The sequence below is a fragment of the Alternaria ethzedia genome, assembly GCF_023757985.1.
Source record: "Alternaria ethzedia strain BMP 0044 chromosome Unknown scaffold_10, whole genome shotgun sequence".
NCBI classification, from domain to species: Eukaryota; Fungi; Ascomycota; class Dothideomycetes; order Pleosporales; family Pleosporaceae; genus Alternaria; species Alternaria ethzedia.
The window spans coordinates 644,875-666,607 of NW_026056203.1; the positions used below are offsets into that span (position 1 = coordinate 644,875).

Genomic DNA, 21,733 nt, shown 5'->3' on the forward strand with positions numbered 1-21,733 from the left:
CGACGTTTCTCCATACTTTATGCGTGGACGTACTGTGCGGAGACTGCGAAACCAATGCAGCTGTCAAGGGTGATAACATGGATGGTACTGTTCTGATTTTGCCCATCTCCTCATGGGATCCCCGTGACTCAGGGTTTCCTCCATCGGTGTATCTGACGGTTTGGCACTCCCACACTAGCTGTTGTGAGGAGAAAGATAGTACGCGTGGAGAAAGCAAAAACTCTTGCAGGGCCCATGCTCTTCCTTCGAGTGGCTCCTCGCGCGGTTTCCTAGCAGATTGGCGGTGCAAGGACACCTTCCCAAGCTTGCCATCTAGACAGCTCCAGGGAAGATCCCCGACAAAAGTTTCGTGACTCGGTCTGCGTCTTTTCGATAGAAAGCCGTCTACACATCTTGGTGCGTTCGTAGCTGCGATGGTGACGAATGCATTTTGATAAATGCTTGCCATCCTCGCAATTTCTTGACGCTTATCATCTACGCTGTCCTGCACGATACAGAGTGAGTCGATCCACAAATACTTGACCCCTAACTTCCGCGTGTAAGATGCTGCATCCTGTAGAGTTTGTGGTAGAGCCGAGACTTGGATGCCGGCTCTGTAGCTTTCTATGTTTTCGGCCAACGTCCGTACCGGTTGTGGACCACCCCAACAATAGCTTAGAGCACAGTAATGGCACCGTTCGCCGTTAGAAATACGCAGTCGAATAGCTTGTTCGCTGACATCTAAAACTCTTGTTGGTAATAGAGGAATAGCGGGTTCGGGACAGTGCTTGTGAAGTTGCTTGCACTCTTCAATCCAGGATTTAGCTTGCTTGGTGCTAGAGCTGACGTCGTGATTGACTGGAGAACATCTAATCTCTGCTGCCGCAGGATCATCTGAGTATCACAAACCATGTCAGTTGATGCTAAGTCGTGGTTGCGGGCGGGATACGAACCACGGCGAGCCAGAACCGACCATGTAATAAACCCCAATTCTTCCGACCAGCCTGAGTCTGCGAACCAACGTGAATCTTTCCCCTCTACCTTCGTAAAAATCCTTACATTATCGACAGAACCTTTAAAACTCTCTACTCCTCCGAACTTAGAAAACTGTATGTTGATGGCGATTCTTGCATCTAGATCGAAACGACTGGTGTCCTTTTTGGCGTCGTTGAACAGATAGTCACACATTTCACATTGAGCTGATGCTGCAAGTAAGTCTCGCGCCTGACAAAATGAAGTGAGACCATCTAGACTTGTGGCCATCTCAAGATTCTCTCTGCTTGATGCGAATCCGCAAACTCCCCAGCATACAGCACAAACTTCTCGAGGAGCACTTTTCGTGACGTCCATGTTGATCGGCTGAATAAGGCTTGGTATCGTTGAGGCGGTCTTTCCGAACAATCGTAACGTATCATGCGTTTGTGCAATGTGTTAAATACGGATGTAATCGCTAGATGAAGGTATAGCGTGGAGAAAACAATGTACGGAGGGGACGATGGGTATGGTGACAACCCTGGAGGTGGGGCATACATCCCGCCCCGCAGTGACAGTCAGCGAGCTGTAGAGATAGCCTGCCGGATACCAAGGATCAATTCGCTTGCCTCCTCCAGAATTCTTGAGACCCTTGCAGGGTCTTTTTCGTACACCCTGTGGCCCTATAGACACCTGAGGTTGAGTGCGCAATGTCTTCACGATCTGACCTAGCCAGCTCATTCATGGAGAAAGTTGAACACCCTGGAGCGTAGACCTTAGGCTATCTGATTTGCATGTTTCTATGTTAATGTAGGCTGCAGGCCTGATCGATCTTTTCCTTGTATGAGGTGTAGCGCTGTTGTCCGTGACTGCCCAGGTGCGCGACTTCCACATTCACGTAGCGGTGTCACGGCGGTCCGTAGGACGTGTCCTCGCAAGGAAAGAGCACCCGTGCTAGTCACTCTCACTTCACCTGGGGTACTCACTTCTTAAGGCAGTCACCGCGGAATACAGCCCCACAAGACGAATAAAGCTTTTCGCTCACAACAGATCTTCCTTCTTCCTCTACCAACACACGACACCTTAACAACAGCCAGACACTCGCAAGAACAACATGCCTTCCTTCCTCGACGGCTACAACGCCTCGGTCTTGGCGATTCCAGCCTACCTCATCCGTATGTACATGCTGTCCGGTGAGAGATTACATTCAATCGGTAGTTTAACCTAGTTTCTTGATAATCAGTCTCGTTCTTGCCTCACGCTCTCGCTGTGAGTGTCGCTACTCGGGGCAATCTCCTCGAATGGGACAACCGAAGCCCGCGCTCCAACGACATGAAGGCCGAGCTCAAGAAGCGCCTGCCTGCTGAGACCTACGCCAAGTACGAACGTATGGAGGCCTGTCATGCCAACGGGATGGAGGTGAGAGTTGATCGAGTCTTGTTGCAACGTCCGTCAAGCTAACAGTAACAGAACCTTCCTCTCTTCATGGGCGCCGTCATCCTTGGTAACATTGCTGGCCTGCCGCAGGGCGAGCTCGCTTCGTTCAGCGCTTCGTTCCTAGCTGTCAGGGTCGCCTACACTGCCGCCTACATCACCACTTCGACTCAGGCGCCTACACTTGTTCGCAGTGGCCTTTGGATTGCAAGCGTCTCGCTGTGCTTCCGTACTATCATCCGGGCTGCTGGAGCCATGGCCACCGAGGCCTAGGTTCGCGGATGGAGTCAGGGTAGTCGAGATACTCGAGCGACAAGCTAGATGAACGACCGGAGCAGAAGACAGATGCGGGTGACGAGGATACGGCGAAATTAGCTGATGCGACATCAATGTCAATGCTGCCTTGCAATAACCATGTATCCACTCGATGATGTGATGTTGTCCTCTTGGACTATTGATGCCTAAACCAGGAGAATGCGCCTCGACTTACTGATGTGGTTGAACCATACCGTCCCGTCGCTAGACTTCAAGGTGTTCTGGGTGGTCCGCGTCCCTCGGTCGCCCTGGAAGACAAACGCATGCGCATTGATCAATGCGACCCAGAATATCTCACGAACTACACGTCGCGTTGGCCAGACGTCAGTATACAGCGGTTGCCCAGTCAGTAGTGCGGATAGCTGTGGGTCCTGGAGCTCACGCAATCCCGGGGCAGCTGATCGCCCAACCGAACATAAATGGGTGCCTTGGGTTCCACATCCGGCCTTCAGGAGAGCCAAAACGTGTCAAGTTCTTAGTAGCGATCATAAGAAGCGTTCCAAGTAAAGGAATAGCTGCAAGCAAGAAGCCTCTCACCGCAACTCCTTCAACAAAACGACGATAAGCGATCGCCGCCCTTGTCACGTGTCAGTGGCACTTGCCAGCTTACGAACAGTGCCCAGACTTCGCCGCGCTTTCCACCACATCTCTTCAACGCAGCCCTTCCTGTGCATCGTTTAGAGTACATCACATCCACCCGCCCCATCCCCGAATACCACCGACTCTCTTGAACCTGTCCGTAAGTCAATCGCCGCTGCATTGTTTTTTCTGCGTTTGCTTTGCCCAACCCGTAGCCGGCGCCTGGCCAGCTCCCTCGTGGCCTCGAGTCGACTCCGCAACGGGCGCCCAACATGGCTGCGCCGGCCATGCGACTCCCGTCACCGTGCTCAATACCAGCCGATAAGGCCACGATACTCTCCTCAACCCTCTTCTGACAACTAGTGTCGCAGGTTCGAGAGTCTATACACCGCCTCCCAACTCACCCGCCCTACACTACCACACACACCCACCGCAATCATGGGTCTCACATTTTCGAAGCTGTTCGATAAGCTATGGGGAAAGAAGGAGATGCGCATTCTCATGGTCGGTCTTGACGCTGCCGGAAAGACCACCATTCTCTACAAGCTCAAGCTTGGTGAAATCGTCACCACCATCCCCACCATCGGTACGTCGCGATGTGCAGCATGAGCTCAATCAGGACAATGCGCTGATTCTTCGACCTACAGGTTTCAACGTCGAGACCGTCGAGTACAAGAACATTCAGTTCACCGTGTGGGATGTCGGCGGTCAGGACAAGATCCGTCCTCTGTGGAGGCATTACTTCCAGAACACCCAGGGTATCATCTTCGTCGTTGACAGCAACGATCGCGACCGTGTTGTTGAGGCGCGTGAGGAGCTCCAGCGCATGCTGAACGAGGACGAGCTGCGGGACGCTCTCCTCCTTGTCTTTGCCAACAAGCAGGATTTGCCTGTAGGTTTCAAGAGCCGTGAACACAAATGTCCAAACGACTAACAATGCGTCAGAACGCCATGAACGCCGCTGAGATCACCGACAAGCTTGGTCTTCACAGCCTCCGACAACGTGCCTGGGTATGTTCCGGGTCCCCCCTGCTCCAAACGCCTGTCAGCTAACCCCCTGCAGTACATCCAGTCGACTTGCGCTACCTCCGGTGACGGTCTCTACGAGGGTCTCGAGTGGTTGAGCAACTCTCTCCGCAAGGCCGGTCACAACTAAGTTCGGCGAGCGCGAACCGTCACATAGCGAGTCACGAAAATGCCAACCGTCTGCTAGCACAGACCTCTTATAACGAACGCACGCCCCATCGTTGTGGCAGAGCCCAGCCATGACGCATCTCTACAAAACCACGGACCCATGAAATGTATTTGCATCGGTGTCAAATGTCAGATCGGATGGTGGAGCGGAGACACATGGTTTCTCTTCTCTTTTCGCCATTGGAGTTTGTGTGAAGTACTATGACATTTCGTTTCTGGGATCGTTGGGAAATCAGTTCTCTGGTTACTTTACGTGGTACTATCAAATTTGAGTCTCTTCTTACTAGCTGCTGTTTTGACTGCATGTGTGGTGACCCGAGAAATTGTCTGAAACTGTTCATTGCTCTATTCACATGTAGGGCTACATTGCGCAAATCGTAATACATGCCAGAACGCCAATCGTCCCCTCCCAGACCCCTCACGCTACCCATGCAAGGCGATAAATGTTGATAGCTTGCTGATGTGGTGTTCCATGTCAAATGGCGCCCATTTCGTTACTTAAGTGGAATACTCTTGTCGCTCAAGACGCGGGTGCAGCCTGCTGCCCACCTGCCTCCTTGGCCGCCGTGATTGGCGGAAGCAGACCCTTCTCAGCCCAGAGGTCGACCAGCGGCTGCATGGGCTCGATTTCCTTGTCGCCGATCAAGTTGAACAGCTTGCCGACGTTGATGAAATGGATGAAGCACGTGTTGAGCTCCTTGTACGCACTCACGTTCCAGAAGGGGTCCAGCCAGTGGCCATGGTAGATGTGTGCATAGCATCGCATCATCTGGCGGTAGATACTCTTGATGTCGCCCTCGAACGTCTCAGGGAAGCCAGACGACTTGCCGAGCCACTCGCGCCCGGCGAGTTGGGACATTGAGGCATTGGAACTGGTTGGGCCGAGAGGCTGTGGCGTCGAGGTTGGTGTCATGGAACCGGAAGCGTAGGTTGATGCTCCGATAGAGATGGCCGTGGTGTCTGTGGGGAAGATGTTGGGGTCATTGATCTTGCCCACGATCCACTTTTGTACGAGGTTGATGTACTGGATTGCGGGGATCTTGATGGGCTTCTTGTTGTTGTCCAGCCAGGTGTATGTGTGACCGCTGGCAGACATGGTAGGGCAGGTATCTGGGTTGCAGACAGGCTTGCCTGTCCGGTCGTCTGTTACCTTGATGATTTCAATCATTTGCTCGAGTAGCCTGTACTGCTCGACAACTGGTCACATGCTTAGCGATATCGGGGCATTGAAAAGTATAAACGTACCTTGATGTGCAAGCCATTCGCCCTCTTCGACTAGCTTCGGCTTCGCAGCCAAAGTCATAAAGTTACCCTTGACGATCAAGTTGGAGTACTCTTCGCGGAAGAAGAAAGGCGGTCTGCGGGAGCCAGACGGCACGGACCCATCCGACGGAGCACCTTGGCTTTCGAACGACATGGCAGAGGATAGAGCGGGAGAATGGGGCATAGGCGGTTGGCCTGGAGGTTGTTGGTTTGTTGGTGAAGCCGAGTATGGAGTGGTTGGCGACGCGGAGCCACCTTTGCCCTGCTGCTGTTGGCCCTTGTTGGATCGACCAGCCAATCCTTGGCGACTATCGGTGAAGTTGTTAGAATGAGGAAAAGACAACTTCAGGCTCCGACGGACGCAAGTTATAACACAATAAGACGGCAGGGAGATGCCGAAAAGTGGTGCATATCAGAAAGTGAAATCGTGAGACGACATGCAGCAAATGCCTGAATGTTTCAGGCCGTGGACTGGGGGTGGGAGGCGCGAGCATTTGAGGAAGGGGAGCATGTGCCAAGCAACTTACACGTTTGCGAAAAAAGAGGCCATGATTTGCGGATTCGTGGAATTTAGTGTGGGGGGTACGGGGCGGATACGTCCAATGCACCTAGAGAGGCCGGCTTATGAAGGTATGCAAGAGGATTGAGGGGGAGGATGTTGGTGATACGTCTCGAGCGGGCACGCTTTTTGGGCCCACTCTCCTAAGGGCTGCATCGAGAAGGGGCGGCACGCTAGGACGGATTGGGATAGCGCGATTCTCACGGGTTACTGGTCGCAACTTTGTTCATCGCGGCCATCAGTCGGTGCGCGTACCTTTACCGCATCTATCTCGTCAATTTACTCGCAACTCTAGGTCTACGGTCGCGTCGCTGTCTTGAAGAGTCTAGATACGGTACCAACAGAAGCACCAGCAAACCACCAACCGCGACCATGTCCGACGCGGGCCAGCTCTCCGACGAAGAAGTCAATGGCCAGGCAACTCCTGCTGGGAATGCCGACGATGGCACGCCGCTAAATACCGTGGAGGACAACGGTCTCGAGGATGATGAGGATGACTTGTTTGGCGACGGAGACGGGGATGCAGGTGAAGATGCGCCAGCGTAGGTCGCGAAGAACCCAGTACCAGTATCAGACTGACGTGTTTAGTGAGCACCGGAAGCTTGATGATGCAGAGCTCGATTCAGGCGACGATGAGGGACGGGCAGATCGCGTCAGGGCACCAGAAGCTGTGGAAGAGGTCGAGCAACAAACATTTGCCTACATGGACGCCGACCTGGCGCGACATCCCGTTCCCGAGCCCACCGACAACGAGCTTTACCTTCTGAAAGTTCCGCGCTTCTTATCCTTCGAAGACAAAGCATTCGATCACAAGACCTTCCAGCCGCCGACTACAGACCACCACTCCAAGCTCGCCGCGTCTGAGCACTTCTCAGCCTACAACACCGCCATGACCACGGTCAGATGGCGACGCTCACCCTCGAACAACGCCGTCCTACAGTCCAATGCTCGAATCCTCAGGTGGTCGGATGGATCCCTTACCCTTCAACTTGCGACCGACCCTACAACCCAGTACGACATCGATGCGAACACCCTAGCCCCACCGCAAGTCAACCCCAAGATTCCCACACCAACGGCTGTCAGAGACGAGAAGAATGGCAAGACAAGCGCGAAGAAGGAGAGCTACACATACCTGGTTGCGCCGTACGAGGAAGCGAACGTTATGCGCGTCACGAACAAGCTCACGGCATCCCTCAACGTCGTACCCACATCGAACACGAAAGACGCCGCGCTGGAAAAGCTGCAAAACGACCTTGCCAAGGTCGCAGCAAAGGGCCGAGACGATGCCGACCAAGCCATATCCTTCATCAACGTGGACGAAGACCCCGAGCTCCGCCGACAACGCGAAGAGGCTACATTCAAGGAGAAGCAGAGGCAATTGCGCGCCCGCGAGAAGCACGAAGCGCGTCAGGCAGAGCGCGCAAACCGCACCATGGGCCGCACCGGCGGTCGCGCTTCAGGAGGTCTCGACATTGACGGATTGGAAGACCGCCCGGCTCGGAAGAAGAACGCGCAGAAGGGTGGCTTACAGCGTGACTGGAGTGACGACGAAGACTATGGTGGCCCACGGAGGAACCGCGAGGACGACTACGACGAAGAGGATGACTTCATTGCCGCTAGTGACGAGGAGCCGGAGATCGTGGACGACGACGATGATCCAGATGAGGGTATTGCCGCGAGTCCCAAGCGAGCACGGGGTGGTGTTGCTGCCGACGATGACGACGACGACGAGGTGGTCGTTAGCCGGACGAAGCGGAGACGTGTGGTCGACGATGATGAGGACGAAGAGTAGACTTCTGGAGATACGTTGCCTCTGAAGACAGTGCTATTGCAGCGCTCGGCATCTAAAGTGACAGCTTGGATCCAAAAACAAACACGAGGGGAGTAGGGTAGGGCGAATTTTCGTCACGGTTTGGTCGCGAGATGTATAAACAGGACTATTGGAGATTGGTTCATTTTCATCTACGATCATCAGCATAGCCAGGAGTTTGGGGTCCTCCATGCATCACTTGTATTATTCACATTATTGACAAAACACAAGGAATGGTATCATTCGGCATTGAGCTCTTGTTACAAGCTACACTGATGGCGTGCAATGTAGAGGATCCTTTCGTAGTTCTACTTTTGCTGGCCTTACACAAGGTATCCCACTCTGGTATACTAAGATAGTGCAAGGCTGTAAGTTTTGTCCGCGACCACACTCTTCCTGGAATATCCGGTTGTATCAGATAGTCGCTTGCCTAATACATACTAGTGTACTGCATACTCGATTCGTGTGCATGTATACTCATACCCACGGCTTCAAGTTGAGTCACCTCACCTTGGGGATAAGTGTAGCATTCAAATCCACCGTCTTTCAGACCAACGCAAAACACGCGACCTTACAGCCGGTCAATATGTCCATACAACAACCTCTTCGCCTAGGATGGATAGGCCTAGGATCAATGGGCCTAGCCATGGCGACCAACATCCAGAAACATCTCTCACAGCACAATCTACCACCACTGAAGTACTGGAACCGAACCCTCTCACGAGGTGACAGCCTGAAAGACATCGGAGGCACGCCCTGTTCGGGGGTCACAGAATTGGTTCAAAACTGCGATGTGATATTCGTTTCCGTGAGTCTTCACCATACCCAATATAAACCCATCTCACCAACATCCCCCAGGTAAGCGACGACACAGCCCTCCAAATGATAATATCCACCATCCTCTCCAGCGGCCCCATTACAGCCAAGACCGTAATCGACACAACAACCGTCCACCCCACCACCACATCAGCCATAACAGCGCAGTTCACTTCCTCCGGCGCATCCTACATCGCCGCCCCCGTCTTCGGCGCCACACCCCTCGCCCAAGCCGGGCGTTTGCTGATGGCTATTGCGGGGCCTCCATCTGCCATCACTCCCATCCTGCCCTTCCTTGAAAACGTGATCGCACGCGCGGTGATTAGAGTGGGTGAAGAACCATCTCAGGCGCTGTTGCTGAAAACAACAAGCAATTTCATAACCGCAGGTCTCATGCTTCTGCTCAGTGAAGCCCACGTGCTGGCTTCTAAAACCGGGCTCGACTCTACCGTCCTCGAAACCCTGATTGGAGAAAACTTCGGTGCGTATGCACACGGCGTGTCGAAACGGTTGACTAGTGGGAGTTACTTTCCACCGGAGGGCCAGGCGCCTTCTTCGGGGTTGGAGCTGGGGATCAAGGATGTGGGTCATGGGGTTAGTCTTGCGAGGGAGAACGGGATGAGGTTGGGGATCGGAGAGATGTATCTTGAGGCTGCGGAGGAGGCGAGGGTTTATGGGGAGGGGAAGGGAAGGAGGTGCGATAGCAGTGCTGTCTTTGGGGTTGTGAGGAGAAGGGCTGGGTTGGGGTTCGAGACGGATGATGTAAAGGAGCGGGACGCGGAGATAGAGAAGAGGGGTCGAAGTAATGGGGTGTTGAGTGGGTGGCTGGTGATACTATGAACATGGTGTTTTGAATGAGAGACGATGAGTTGATCGGACTAAAGAACACAATGAGGGTACGCATCCCTAAACAACGTTTATTGGTAAGGTTAGCCAGCATTAGAAGGCTGGCAAGGCGTACGCAAGGTCGTTATTGCAGAAGTAGAGGCAGAACGACAAGCTGCGGAAAAGAGCGGGGAGTGCTTACTTCAAACATGGAGATTCGCGGTTGAGTTAAGTCCAGAGCATGAACAACATAATTGAGATCTATTTTCAGGCGAGCTACCATTCCTGGTCTATGCAAAGATGTTGGAACGAAGCCTTTCTATACCCAGCTCATCTACCACATTCTACTGTGCACCGCTTTCCGCAGCTTGTCGTTCTGCCTCTACTTCTGCAATGACGACCTTGCGTACGCCTTGCCAGCCTTCTGACCTCTTGACATGGCTGACTCTTCGCGGCTTGTCCTCGAGACCCTTGAACTCAACTGGCAATACCTTCTCTTGAAAGTACTCCTTCTGCTCTGGCAGCGCAAGTTCGACGGCGTTCGCAAACTTGGCTGGGTGCGCTGTTGCGAGCGCAATGTGGTGTGTGGATGGAGGTTTGGATACCTCAGCTGAGCGGAGCGCAGCTGCGATACCGATGGCGGAGTGTGGGTCGAGGACGTAGCTCTTCGATGACTCTGCGTTGAAGACGTATTTGATCATCTCGAGGGTCTCCTCGTCGCTGACGCGATATGAGGCGAAATCGGATTGTGCTGCTTCGAGGATCTGCTTGTCGACAGCGAAACCGCCGTTCGTCTTCAGGTCGTTGAGCCAATTCCGTACGTGGTCGCCGGCTTGACTCCGTCGTTGTGATACCGCATCTGAGTTTGAGCTGTACACGTCGTATGACAGGAACCAGAGCAATCGCTCGAAGTTGGACGACACGAGGATGTCCATGGCTGGGCTCAGCGTCTCTTTGACTCCGCTCTCGTGCGCCTTAGCGCCATCCTCGGGGATACCGCCCTCAGCCTGCTTTCCATGTACGGGGTTCTTCTCGTACTTTCCAGTCTCCCAGAAGCGGTGTAGAATATCGTTCGCGTTTGTGGCGATGACCAGCTTCTCGGCTGGCAGGCCCATGCGCTTCGCGAAGAAGCCGGCGAGGATGTCGCCAAAGTTGCCCGTGGGCACGACGAAGCGGACGGTGGAGGCGGGGAGGAAGGACTCCTGCTTGATGAGGTCGAAGTAGGAGTAGAAGAAGTAGGTGATCTGCGCGAGGATACGGGCCCAGTTGATCGAGTTGACGGCGGCGAGCTGGTGCGTCTTGTTGATCTCGGGGTCTGCGAAGAGGGCTTTGACGAAGTCCTGGGCGTGTTAGTCGTGTCTGGGATTATGATGAAGTGTGCGCCTACCTGGCAATCGTCGAATGTGCCGTCTACGGCCAAGTTATGCACGTTGGCGTCCATGACGGTCGTCATCTGCGCTTCCTGGATCGGGCTGACCTTGCCATGCGGGTGCATGATGAAGACCGACACATCCTTCTTTCCGCGCAGACCGTAGATGGCTGCTGAACCGGTATCACCACTTGTCGCGCCAATGACGGTCAGATGCTCCCGATCGCGTCCGGTCTTGCCCTGGTTCTTGCGCACGAGGAAGTACTCGAAGAGGTTGCCGAGGAATTGCAGCGCGACATCCTTGAAGGCGAACGTAGGGCCGTGGAACAGTTCCAGCAGATGTATGTTCTTCTCCTTGTCGAGCGTGACGGTGGGCACGACGTCTTGTGCGCGGAATGTGGAGTAGCTGCGGTGGATGATGTCCTTCAGGTCGGCGGCCGGGATCTCGGACGGGGAGATGTAGAGGGAGAAGATCTCGAAAGCGAGGTCTGCGAAGGAGAGGTTCTTCCACTTGGACGCCCAGTCGTCGGGCAGCGTGGGGATTTCTTCGGGGATGAAGAGGCCGCCATCCGAAGCGAGGCCCTTGAGGACGACTTCCTCGAAGGAGAACTATGTCCTGTTAGCAACCGTCTGAGCGCATCGTCGCCGGGTCGCTCTCACGTCATAGGATCCTCCCCGGGTACTCAGGTACCGCTGCGATGCTGTGTGTGAGGACATTATGTGTAATACCAATCGACGATCTAGCGCAATGCAAAGTAAAAAAGTGTAATTGGTGACGGCTGTCGTGTATGTCCCAAAGACGATGTGAAGTAATAGTCCCCGTGGGGAAAAATGTTGTGATGACTCCGGGATCGCAGTTGAGTCAAGGGACCGCGTCTCGCCCTGTCAAATTCCGGATCGCCTGCACGCGTAGACTAGGCCGCTGCATGATTAGCATTGGCGTCGCCGTAGTCTGATTGACGATTGTCTACGAACGGAAAAACACCGCGAAGGCCTTTGTGTTTCATTGAATGCAATTACGTTCGTCCTGCTGCCCCGCCACACGCACGAGTCCAACCCCGCCATGCGCTGTGCCTGCATCAATGGCGATGTCGGCGCCAACGAATGACACCATCGGCGAAGGCTCAACGTATACGACGCGTTCTGTTTGTGAGTTGATTGGTCGCTATTCCGTTAGAGTCAATCCGGGGGTCGATGTTATTCTGCATGATTTGGTTGCCGTTATAACCTTGAAAGCTTCATTCGTACATTAGATGCATGTAGATTTATCGTATCTCCCATACCAGACGACGCTGTTCGACGATAGAAGAATCTAGGGCCAGTAATGTGACGGAGGGGCATTCAGGGTTGTATGTTGGTTGCCACCATTACGCCGTTACACTGTGACTCTGGCGCGGACTACATGGCCATCATAAACACCAAATCCGGTAGCTCCACCCTCCTTGAAACCGCCGACGCGCGAACGACCAACTCGACATTAGCCTAAGCGACTCGGGAAAACAAGCGGAACGCGATGGGCCTGGCGCGAACAGCAGCGGGCCCCTTGAGCCAGCGATAACAGCGCAAGAAGCTTTGCTCGACGAGAGACACACCGGAAACTGTCGATCAAGTACACCCTCACACTATCGAGCCACGACAGATCATTAAGCCCAAGGAGACTCGGACAAAGAAAGACGCCTCCTGATTCCACGCACTTGCCACCAGTATCCCCAACGAACTACCCTCTTATGCCGCGACAACCTACATACCCCTACTCAGCTCGGCCGAGCGAGAAGACTACAACAGACCTCCGAAACAAATACGGCGGCTTCTACTGCACCCAGGCAGCTACAACAGCTTACGAGATGCTCAACGTTCGCGGACCAGGGGACTACAGGAGCACTTCGGCGCAAGCAAGATGGCTCATACTCGACCCAGGCAGTTACGACAGCTTACAACACTCTGCTCGAACCGATCAAGTGAGGGGACTACAACAAGATCCAGACGCAAGAACGGCGACTTATACTGCACCCAGACAGCTACAGCAGAACTGGGATAAGGCGCGAAGCCTTTTGATCTTTAGCGAAGCGAGGAGGCTAGAGGGTGACTTTGGTGCAAGCATGACGGCTCATATCCAACCCGAGATACTACAGCGAGAGACTGCAAAAGAGTCTGGCACAAATACGACGGCTCACATACGACCCTGAAGACCTCGACTCGACTCTGGCGCAGGCCATAATAGCTCATGAGGTCTTGCCGGCCCGGTGGAGCAAGGGGACTACAAGAGGACTGTGCCGTAAGAACGACGACTCATATGCAACTCAGAAGGCTACATCAAGGATCTCTTTCCTCGAGCCACCAGCAAGCTGGAAGACCCGATGAAAAGCACCTAAGCGGCATTTAAGCCGACATAGGAGGAGCAGTTGCTTGTTGACACATGCGCTCCAGGAGTTCATGTCAAAGACGATTATGTCAGAAGATAATCACATCAAAGACAATCCATCTTTACTCCCTGAAGGCGGTTTTTAGTCCGTCACTTCGTTCGGACACTGGCTGTGGGCCTGTGTCCCCTTGAGCGGTTGGCTTTGTCCCGACTCGTAGCGGCATTGAAGCCGACTCGTAGCGGCATTGAGGCCGACTGGGGTGAAATCTAAGTGGCGTCTTGCGGTACCAGCTGTGTCAGTAGTAAAGGCGGCCGTAAGCCCTATACACCGCGTTGAGAGCGAAGTACGTGCTCAATAGGTGTAGATCAGCCTACATGTTTGCCGCATACAGAGGCTTATTATGTCTTGTAGGAGTCATCAAAGCAGAGCCTGGCTCACCTCAGCATACGTTTGGATTGAGGAACTGTCGGTAAAAATGTATCGGATACCTCAAGCCTCTACTTCATTTTAGGTTGCTCAACATGTCTTAGAGCAATTGTCTCTTGTCGCGACTCATAATTTGCATTCTGCATGCTAATAATAACACGCGAGAAGACTGGATGGCGGTAAGTTCAAGGATGTACCTCTTATAATGGCCGAACTGGTGTGAAGCTCTCTAGCAAATCTGCTCAGTTGGACGTATACGTTGGCTTGATATTTCCCACTCTCTGCGTTCATGATAGAGCCGGTAGCACTTCAATACGTTATGTAGGCCATGAAGGCAAAGTCAAAGTACTGTGAAGTCTCCGGGCTCCGCTGTCCGGTGAGAGAAAAGTCAACCTGGTGCGCGGTCCGGGAAGAGGTCCCGTCCATCTTGGAGTGGGGCTCAGGTTCAGACCAGATGAGCTAGACGATCCATCACGCTGGATGTCGGCCAGATCATGATAGTCATTGAGTTGAATGTAGGAGTAGCGACGCAAATACATCCGGGCTATACTGTGGTTGCTGCATACATAGAAGCGCGTTTTTGCAAACATACAGACAATGACACACCCTGGAGGTACACAGTGCGTTTCGTAATGACACTCTATTACAGTAACGCATAATGTATACGTCCGGGGTAGAGATCACAGCAAGCAATGTGTACAGCTAGAAGCAGCTTCTTCGTAATCTTAGAGCGGGTGACGCCGGTTCACAGAGGTATAACGAGAACTGCTGTTCCAAATATGCCAAGGTGGTCAGTGAGGCTGATTGATGAGAGGCGATATCCGACAATTGGTGACTATTGAATGGAGAGCAGCGAGAGTGTAGTGGTATGGAAGCGCAGCACATCTCTGAACGTTGGAGATATCGTGCATTGCTCTGAACAGCAGTTGATAACAAAACTCATCCTTTCTAGATTTCAAGCGTTGCCGAAGGTATTTACTAGATTTCTGGCTCATGAACGTCTTGACAAAGTGAGATGTGTATGATGTTGTGCTCAGGAAACCATTGTCCTTTGATTGCGCACGGCCAGTCGGCAGCACTCCGGCAGCCCAGCTAGCAGGGCCGGCAGAACATCGGCGGTAAATTCTCGGCTGCCGCCCCACAAAACTGCGAAAATGTCGCTTTCGGTCTGTGCGGCGCTAGCGCGTGCCAAGCCATCGTGAACATATCAGCAGCGCCGCACCCGTCCCCAAACCCTCTTCCCTTTCATGTCGACTAGTGAGGACTTCCCCTCCCCCTACGTTTTGAGCATCACTAACAGCAGCGCAGTACTTCATAGAATCATTTCTAATAGTATACGTCCTCTTCTGAGTTACTCTTAGTAGCCACAGAATCTCCAACCTGGTTGATGACTATCAGCCTCAATGTCCAAGAGTGAGGCTTTACAACTGCTTCGGCGGTTGTGGCGATGATCTCAGCTGACCGGTCGTGTGCTTCGGCCGCACTGGAAAGCAGGACGTTGATGGCAATCTGACAGGCTTTATTTATTTTCATTGATCCTTTCTGGCTTGCCAGTTGGTCGAGGGAGATATCCGCAACACCTTAATTCTCTTTTGCAATATCGGGCTCATATGGCGGCCTCATCGCTTCAACAACCTTAGGAGCTATTCGACAGTGGCAGCAATGCATGGAAATCTATCAATCTATCGATTCCGGATCGCGCCTTCCGCTTCTCAACACCACCCGTACTTCTCATTCGCGACCCAGTCAATCTTGTCAGCAACCGGTCCTTCGTGTTCTGGAAACCATTGCAAGGCCGCGATGCTCTCTTGATCTCTCACAATGACCTTGGCAGTCGGGTCCAGCTTCTTAGCAGCTGCCAGCGCCGTCGGGGAAGGTGCCCACATCTCCACGTTCTCCATCTTCCATTTCTGCGCCTCCTGCTGGGCCATCGCCATGAGCGCCGCAATAGCAGCTTCGTGACCGTTGCTCTCCGATCCGCCGTTCATGCTACCCGAAGAGTCCTCCAAGCCATCGTCCTCGATGACCAGCCTCAGGATATGCAGTGTGTTGCCCTTGGCCTCAGCTGGGTTCTCGTTGTACCACATCCTTGTCCAGTAACACCAAACGCGCTTGCCCTTCTCCGTACCGACGACCGCGCCTTTGATCTCCGGCTTCTTGCCATGTAGCTCGTTGCCCACGAATTCTTCACGCGCATGGTGCCATTGGATGGTCTCGATGTTGGGGAGTATAGCAACTGCGGTGTTGCTGTCCTTTGGTCGCGACTCCAGACTTCGGCGGAGGGAGGCTTCGTCGATCTTGCATAGTTCCTCCAGATCGTCCGCGTACAGTGGTCGGGCCGTGGGTAAGTTGCTCGTGTCTTGAGAAGTGCTCGCAGGGATGGAAACATGGGAAGAAGTAAAAGATTCCCAGCCGAATTTCGCGTAGTATTCCTGTCTTTGTTAGCAATACATCGTCATAGAGTGTCAGAGCTACTAACCCTCCCGATGTCAGAGTATAGGATTGAGAACAGAGACTCCTGGCCATCTTCTGTCTGATATGTTCTTAAGCTCCTCCCAAGCTCCGTTAGCATCCTGCTCGCATACGAGGTGCCCTCTTTCTTCCCGCGAAGAGGTTTTGGGCAGAATACACTGCCGACCCCATGACAAATGACCTCCTTGAGTTCTCCGTTCTGCCATACGAGCGCCTTCTTCCGGATTGTTTCGCAGCTCGCTAGTGGTAGCCGGGTACCTTTTGGTAGTTTGGTGTCTGCATTTGGGTTCCAAGGGTCTTCTGACACAGTTTTGTCAGGGTCAGCTAGGATCCAGTATGAAATGCCGCCATCACGTGTTAGGGTTGTTTGCGAAAGTGTGGCCTCGCGACGAAAGTATGCAGGTTTGGAAAGAGCACCGCGCCATTCGTTTGCGTTTGCGTTGAACTGTATTTGCTTTTCGGCTTCGGTAGGGTGAACGAGTTCTAGGTCAGGAGAGTCACCAGCCTTGAGGTTTTCGAGAATGGACGCGATGGCCATGTTGTAGTATGTTATGTAGGATAGATGTATGTTGAATCTTGATCTAATAGGTTGGCCTTTGGCGAAGATAGCTAGGGTCTTATATCCAGCTATCGACTACGCTTGTCGTAGGGCGTGACAGGTGTGGATTCGGTCCTGCTCAGCTGCAGTCTTCCAGATCAAGTGGCAGTAACGACTCAGGAAAGGTAAATAGCGGGTCCAAGTTACGTCGATTTCGCTGTAGGATGCGGATAGCTAAGGAAGAAGAGGAAGTTGGTACCTGTAGTTCTTTGTCTAGTCAAGGGCGCCCCGCGTTCTGGTGGCCCCATCCCGCCTTGAGCTCCGAGTGATCTTATAGCTGACTCCATGTGTCCTCCAGGCATTCCGAGTCTACATCATGTTGCTCGCGGCCCGAGGTGTGCCGTGGCAAAGCGAGGGTTGGATGTCACAGCTTCCCACGGGTCATGTGCGCCTGTCCGATTCGCGAGTAGCTCGGGCCTTGCATGAGGCCAGGCAGTAAAGCGGGAGTTTGCATGTCATGGTCTCAAAAGCTTCGCGCGTCCATTGGCAGCATCACCAAGACCGATGGCAGAAATTGCTTCTTCTCAGCCCTGTGCGACGCGCGCGCAGGCTCGTGATGATGCGGTTAGCGGCAGTTGGGCTAGCGGAGCCCTGGGGCCGGCCTGGAGCGAACTGCACGATCATCTGGGCGAGACGCCCATCTCCCGCCCTGAGAGCGGCGCAGCATCCTTTCACGACGACGCGCCATTTCTGTTTCGCTGAGCGCTGGCGGCACTGTAATGGCTTTTCATTGACATGCGCTGTTGTGGCACATAGCTACTGCCATTGCTCTCTTACCTGGCTGGTGCCCTTGCCCGTTCCGCTGGCTCAGGGCTGGCCGCAATAGCTCCTCGATCTCCCAACGGCCTGCACCCGCAACACTCAGGTCTCACTCCACTGCGCTGCAGTGTGAAACCTGTCACTCTCATACTTTCGCTTGTTCCTTTTTCTTCCCTTCAGCTAGTGCCTATCAGTCGGTGAGAGGCCTCCTCCGAAAACTGGTGGGGTGAGCGACAAGGCTGCGTCCGTGTGAATTGAGCTGGTCTGAATCACGTAAACACCACACGCGTTTGCAGTTCCATCGCCCCTCACTCCTTCCCCAGGTTCTCCGCTAGGTACAAATTAATGTTTATTATCTGGTTCCCCCCATTCAAGGTACTCAAGAAACTCCACATCGCTCGGTCTAGACGCACACTCGATAGCAACCCTTCAAGGTGAAGGTTTACCCATCAACTAGCCTTACGACTATCACGACAGGACACTTGCGATGGCTCCAACTGGCATTCATCGCGATCATGAAGTGATTGATTTGCTCTCCGATAGTGAGACGGAGGACGAGGGTCTCGCAAGACACGAATTGGAGGCCTTCGACGCACGATCTGCAGCAGAATTCGCTCTCGACTTCCCGGATCTGGATGACCCTATCGCAGAATTCCGCGCAGAATTTCAGGCAAATGACCGTCAAGTGATCGATTTGACCGACATTCCAGACATTGACGTTCCGCCGTCTGACGCTGTCGTGGCAGAAGACGACAGACCACCACCAGAGGGACGAGCTCCCGATTGGGGTGAGGACATCGCATTGGTCACCGAAGCTGCCTGTTTGCAGATGGTTGTGAGCGTGCTGCCGGACATCTCGGTCGATTACGTCCTCAAATTGATCCAAGAAAAGATGACAGACACCACACGAACAACCGCACAATGCGAGCATTTCCTCACGGAGTTATTGGAAGGCGAGCCATATCCAAAAGAATCAGATGACGCGAAGAACAAGAAGAGAAAGAGGGATAACGAAGCCGAGGGTGAGTTGAGCACCTACGAGAAGGGCGAGCGTGATCCCGAGATCGGCGGTTATGAACACGACGCGTAAGTACAACTCCTTTCACGGACACAGCCCTATGAGCTTTATGGTTCAGTGATGTCTTAAGGCGTCAAGAGTTGGGGTTGGTTGGCAGCCATCATTCCAGGTGGATCGTGAAGCGAGCGTTTTATTACACCTGGAACCATGGAACGACTGTCGTGGAAATTGCACTTCGCCTATGGGCCAGCGCAGTAACAGCAACAGCAACAACAATTCTGTAGTCATCCGCTACATTTTTCTTACGCACCTTCAACGCCTTCGCGTCGTCTTTATACCTTCCCACCCCTTTCATTCGTAGTACTAACGATACTTTCCACAGAACAGAGCTACTCAAAGACGAATTTCTCACTGTACCCGTGCGGCATATCACGACCGTTCTCAAACAGCAGAAGACTCTTTACAAGGCCTACGGTGTCATTGAACAACAAGTGCGCAACTACGGACAAATTGCCAGGACATATTCGAAGATAAACAAATCACGCATCAAGCGCGGTATTGAACTCCAGTTGATTGAGCAAGGCAGTCAGATACCCAAGGAGTTGCACGCAGCGAAGAAGAAGAGCGAAGCTGAAGCTGGTAAGTGGGATGTCGTGACCATGACCTTCCAGGAGATCAATACTTCGAACCCTGTGTCTCAGAACAGCGAAGATCGTGTGGTCTCCTTCATCTGCCTCCTACTGACAGGTTACAGCCAAACGCCAAAAGGTCAAAGACGAGGAAAAGGCGGAAGAAGACAACTTAAAACGAGCGCAAATGAACAATGAAATGGGTGAATGCGCATGTTGCTTCAACGACGTTCCTCTCAACCGCATGATAAGTTGCAACGGAGACACAACCCACTTCTACTGCGTAGACTGCCCCCGTCAACAGATCGAGACGCAGATGGGTCAGTCTCGATGCAGACCCAAGTGTTTCGGAGTCGACGACTGCAATGGAACGTTCACCCGGCGACAGTTGCAACAGGTTCTGAGCGACAAGACATTCGAGCGACTCGAGCACATGCAACAAAGAGAGGACTTGGAAGCGGCAGGTCTGGACTTCCTCTCGGAGTGCCCATTCTGCGACTTCAAAATGGAATGTCTACCGGTTGAGGTTGACAAGGAGTTCCGCTGTCAAAACCCCAAATGCAGCAAGACGAGTTGTCGCCTTTGCGAAAAGGAGTCTCACATCCCACTCAGCTGCGAGGAATCTAAGAAGGATGGCCAAATTACCTTGCGACACATTGTCGAAGAAGCAATGTCGGCAGCCTTGATACGGCACTGCAACAAATGCAAACATCCTTTCGTCAAGGAACTTGGCTGCAACAAGATGACATGCACGCACTGCAGGAACGTGCAATGGTAAGTCACTAGCCTAAGTGATCCCGATATCAGCTGACAAAAGCCTAGCTACGTCTGCTCCAAGAACGTAACAGACTACAACCACTTCGGCGAGTCTCGTGCAGGCAAGTGCCCTCTACACGAAAACGTCGAAGACCGCCACGAACAGGAGGTCAAGCGCGCAGCCGATGAGGCTATGGCCAAAGTCCGAGTCGATAATCCAGGCCTATCAGATGCAGATTTGATGGTCAAGGTCTCCGATCGAGTCAAGCAAGCAGAAGATGCACGGAAAGGTCGAGCAGGCATAGAAGCGCAAGCCTTCCCTTACCACATGGTTGGAGAGCAGCTCAGGCGAGCTCCCATGGTGCCCCCAGTACCTGCGCCGCCGGCTCACCTCAATGGAATAGCAGCAAATGTCGCCCCAGCAGATCGGTACGTCCACCCTCATCCAGTCATCCCGGCCATGCCAGCCTTTCCAGCCATGCCAGCCTTTCCAGCCATTCCAGCTATGCCTGCTATGCCTGCCATGCCTACCATGCCTGCGTTTGGATACCCCGTCCAACCATTCCCATTCTATCAACATCTCTATCCTGCTCAGCCCGTTCAGCCCGTTCAGCCTATGGGTTTCTACGGAGCCATTCCACAGCAGCCATATCAGCCATACATTCAACGTCCGATCCCAATGATCGCGCCATGTCCAAGATGTCACTTTTTTCATCCGTCTAACCAATATTGCTAGACCTCGGTTGTTCAATGCCCTCTGGGCCATGCTCCCACCCAACCCCCTCCCGCAACTCGGCATCGGGAGGGGACAAGTCAACGGACCAGGCCAACCAGCCCGCCTTCCCGAAGCCAATAGAGTTGATGATCGGATTAATGAACGGGTTCGCCAACGCAATGCCCGACCGGAATTGGGCGGCCCTCGTCGAATTGCCAACGGCGAACAGGCGCAGCGCGATGCTCGCGAGGCTTTCCGCTTCCTGGACAACGTTGGACTTGGCCAGGATCAGCAGCAGATAGCCGTGCGTCAGAATTTAAGAGCTAGACAGCAGGAGCTTGCAGCAGAGCGCGCGCGGTTGGCTGCAGCGCGACAAACCCTCGATGACGACGCGAGAGCCATGCGTCATAACGTGGCAGCTAGGCGACATGGAATCGAAGCAGAGCGCGCGCGGTTGGGTGTGGGGCAACAGAATCTTGAGGCTCTGCTTGAGGCTCGGCGGGTAGCAGCAGCTGCGATGGTAGCTGACAGGCGACGGCGTCGTGGTATGGCGCCCCAGGCTCCTCACAGATAGCGTCTTTTCGTTCGATGGGATTCATTCTATAGCATAGCATGGAGGTGGCATGGTGATCCAGGTATCTGCCTCTATCGACGTTGAGGCGGGACCATAAAACGCAACTTACTCGCGATAGAAATTCTGAAGGTCTATGTAGTAAGCCGACTTATCTTTGATGTAGAGAATATCTTGAATTCCGTCTTCGTAGCACACCTCGCTTTCACGAAATATAACAGCTTGCATTGACTCTTTACCAGAGACAGGAAACATTCCATACTCAGTAGAGCATTGTAGTAATCAAATTCGAGTTGTTCAACCATCTACTG

At 53.3% G+C, this 21,733-nt stretch overlaps 6 protein-coding genes across 6 annotated transcripts; 3 read left to right on the top strand and 3 right to left on the bottom strand.

The window, feature by feature from the left end:
- Nucleotides 1-2,283: 2,283 nt before the first annotated feature.
- J4E87_005115 (uncharacterized protein) lies at nt 2,284-2,658 on the top strand (the record flags this gene model as incomplete). The annotated part of the gene is made up of 2 exons (XM_049376732.1): nt 2,284-2,370; nt 2,422-2,658. The coding sequence occupies 2 exons, from the start codon at nt 2,284-2,286 to the stop codon at nt 2,656-2,658; spliced, it is 324 nt and encodes a 107-aa protein (XP_049233588.1).
- Nucleotides 2,659-3,717: 1,059 nt separating this feature from the next.
- J4E87_005116 (uncharacterized protein) lies at nt 3,718-4,435 on the top strand (the record flags this gene model as incomplete). Its single annotated transcript, XM_049376733.1, has 4 exons — nt 3,718-3,865; nt 3,927-4,171; nt 4,225-4,290; nt 4,343-4,435. 4 exons carry the CDS (start codon nt 3,718-3,720, stop codon nt 4,433-4,435), a joined length of 552 nt encoding a protein of 183 aa, XP_049233589.1.
- A 558-nt stretch (nt 4,436-4,993) lies between these two features.
- J4E87_005117 (uncharacterized protein) lies at nt 4,994-6,286 on the bottom strand (the record flags this gene model as incomplete). Its single annotated transcript, XM_049376734.1, has 3 exons — nt 4,994-5,670; nt 5,719-6,044; nt 6,264-6,286. The coding sequence occupies 3 exons, from the start codon at nt 6,284-6,286 to the stop codon at nt 4,994-4,996; spliced, it is 1,026 nt and encodes a 341-aa protein (XP_049233590.1).
- A 381-nt stretch (nt 6,287-6,667) lies between these two features.
- J4E87_005118 (uncharacterized protein) lies at nt 6,668-8,087 on the top strand (the record flags this gene model as incomplete). The annotated part of the gene is made up of 2 exons (XM_049376735.1): nt 6,668-6,837; nt 6,884-8,087. The coding sequence occupies 2 exons, from the start codon at nt 6,668-6,670 to the stop codon at nt 8,085-8,087; spliced, it is 1,374 nt and encodes a 457-aa protein (XP_049233591.1).
- A 2,003-nt stretch (nt 8,088-10,090) lies between these two features.
- On the bottom strand, nt 10,091-11,832 carry J4E87_005119 (uncharacterized protein; the record flags this gene model as incomplete). The annotated part of the gene is made up of 3 exons (XM_049376736.1): nt 10,091-11,086; nt 11,134-11,724; nt 11,776-11,832. 3 exons carry the CDS (start codon nt 11,830-11,832, stop codon nt 10,091-10,093), a joined length of 1,644 nt encoding a protein of 547 aa, XP_049233592.1.
- Nucleotides 11,833-15,616: 3,784 nt separating this feature from the next.
- On the bottom strand, nt 15,617-16,914 carry J4E87_005120 (uncharacterized protein; the record flags this gene model as incomplete). The annotated part of the gene is made up of 2 exons (XM_049376737.1): nt 15,617-16,336; nt 16,384-16,914. 2 exons carry the CDS (start codon nt 16,912-16,914, stop codon nt 15,617-15,619), a joined length of 1,251 nt encoding a protein of 416 aa, XP_049233593.1.
- Between the last annotated feature and the right edge of the window lie 4,819 nt (nt 16,915-21,733).